The sequence below is a fragment of the Nestor notabilis genome, unplaced genomic scaffold (genome assembly GCF_000696875.1).
Source record: "Nestor notabilis isolate BGI_N333 unplaced genomic scaffold, ASM69687v1 scaffold10412, whole genome shotgun sequence".
NCBI classification, from domain to species: Eukaryota; Metazoa; Chordata; class Aves; order Psittaciformes; family Psittacidae; genus Nestor; species Nestor notabilis.
This window is the reverse complement of record NW_009917910.1, coordinates 31519-32986: the sequence shown is the minus strand read 5'-3', so window position 1 is coordinate 32986 and position 1468 is coordinate 31519. Positions and strand designations below refer to the sequence as shown.

General features: G+C 53.1%; 1 protein-coding gene across 1 annotated transcript in view; it reads left to right on the top strand.

Annotated features, from left to right (window-relative positions):
* CNRIP1 (cannabinoid receptor interacting protein 1) overlaps positions 1-1468 on the top strand; it is a gene marked incomplete at its 5' end in the record, with an annotated part of 5551 nt that overhangs the window by 331 nt on the left and 3752 nt on the right. The window contains one exon of the mRNA XM_010009455.1: positions 481-625. Within this exon, the coding sequence (XP_010007757.1) occupies positions 481-625 (145 nt within the window). The remainder of the gene's footprint in view (positions 1-480; positions 626-1468) is intronic.

The following is a 1468-nucleotide window of genomic DNA, read 5'->3' as shown; positions in this document are numbered from 1 at the left end:
TCTCTCCCTTTCCACCTTCTCCTCGAAGCTCTTTCAAGTCCACCTCCTTTTCTTCCTCATTCCCCATGGTTTGCCCTGGAGACAGAGGGAAGAGGCCCCTCTGGCCCTGCATGTTGGGATACACCATGCCCAAGCCTCGCTGCAGCATGGCAAAGCAGAGACTGGGACCAGGGAGGATGCAGGTGGGGAACCAGTCTCAGGTGGAGGGGCAGCCCTGGAGAAGAGATTTGACTAACCTCTCCCCAGCTACTCGAGATCAGACCCCTCCTGCCTTTCCTTTTGACATCTTCCCCGGAGGACTGCAAAGCCCTGACATTTTTCAGGAGCCCCAGTGAGTCAGCAGCACCTGCAGGCTTGCTAAAATCTCCGAGGCATCCCCCAGCACAGAGCCTGCCAGGCTGCAAGCCCACATGCTGGCTCCAAGCTGCCAGGGAAGGGGGGTGCAGGGCTGCTGAAAGGCTGGATCCTGTCTGTTTGCAGGACAATGGGCATCGGTGGTGTCAATGTCCCACTGGAAGAGAAATCGAGGGATGCACAGGTGGTCTCTTACACAGGGATCTACGACACAGAAGGGGTGCCCCATACCAAAAGTGGGGAGAGACAGCCCATCCAGGTCAACATGCAGGTATGTGGTTCCCCAAACATGACATGGGAAGACAAGGGACAGCAGCAGGGGGCTGACTCCCAGAGAGAGGTGTGGAGGTGAAATATTCCAGGACAAAGTCTGATCACAGCTGCCACCTCCTGTTTTCTTTGTGTCAGTAAGACTGCTGGACAGAATAGAGCTAAAAAACACAAGTCCTGCTTCCTGACGGGAAGCCAAGAGGCCAGGAAGCAGTAGGGGTATTTCTAGAGACCTGCAAAGCCCTTTTGGGTGTTGCAGCAGGAAGAAATGTAAGCTAAGCCTCTCGCCTCTTCTGCAGGATGTTACAGACATCAAGCAGCTCCCACCAAGATCCCTGGGTAGGAATCCAATCCCAAGCCATTGGCATACAGAGACCTCCCTTTTGCATGCCAGCACTACCAGGTATTTTGAAGCAGAGCATGCCCCAAGCACAAGGGGTGACTAGTCACCCTTCCACCTGTCAGCTGCAGGATGCCTGAGGACCTGCCAGAGGCTGAAAGCACATGTGAAAACAACATCCTCCTCCCCAGGGCTGTTTTCTTCCTTTCCCCATATGCTTCCATTATCACATTATCTCTGCATCCACAAACAAGTTCTTATTCAAGTGGCTCCTCACCCTAACCTTAAAGAGAAGCTCCAAGGGCCAGAATTGGTATATGCCATGGCGTCAAAATGAGATGAAAAATGCTCCAGCTTGTAAGGCAGCAGAGCTGACAGAAGACAGGAGGAGCAGCAGGCAGATTTCCATAGCACTCTGGCTGGTATGCTCGGGGTGCAGAGGGAAATGTCTTGTTCTGGCTTTGGTTTGCTTGTTTGGGTTTTTACCCTCTCTCCTGATTAGTT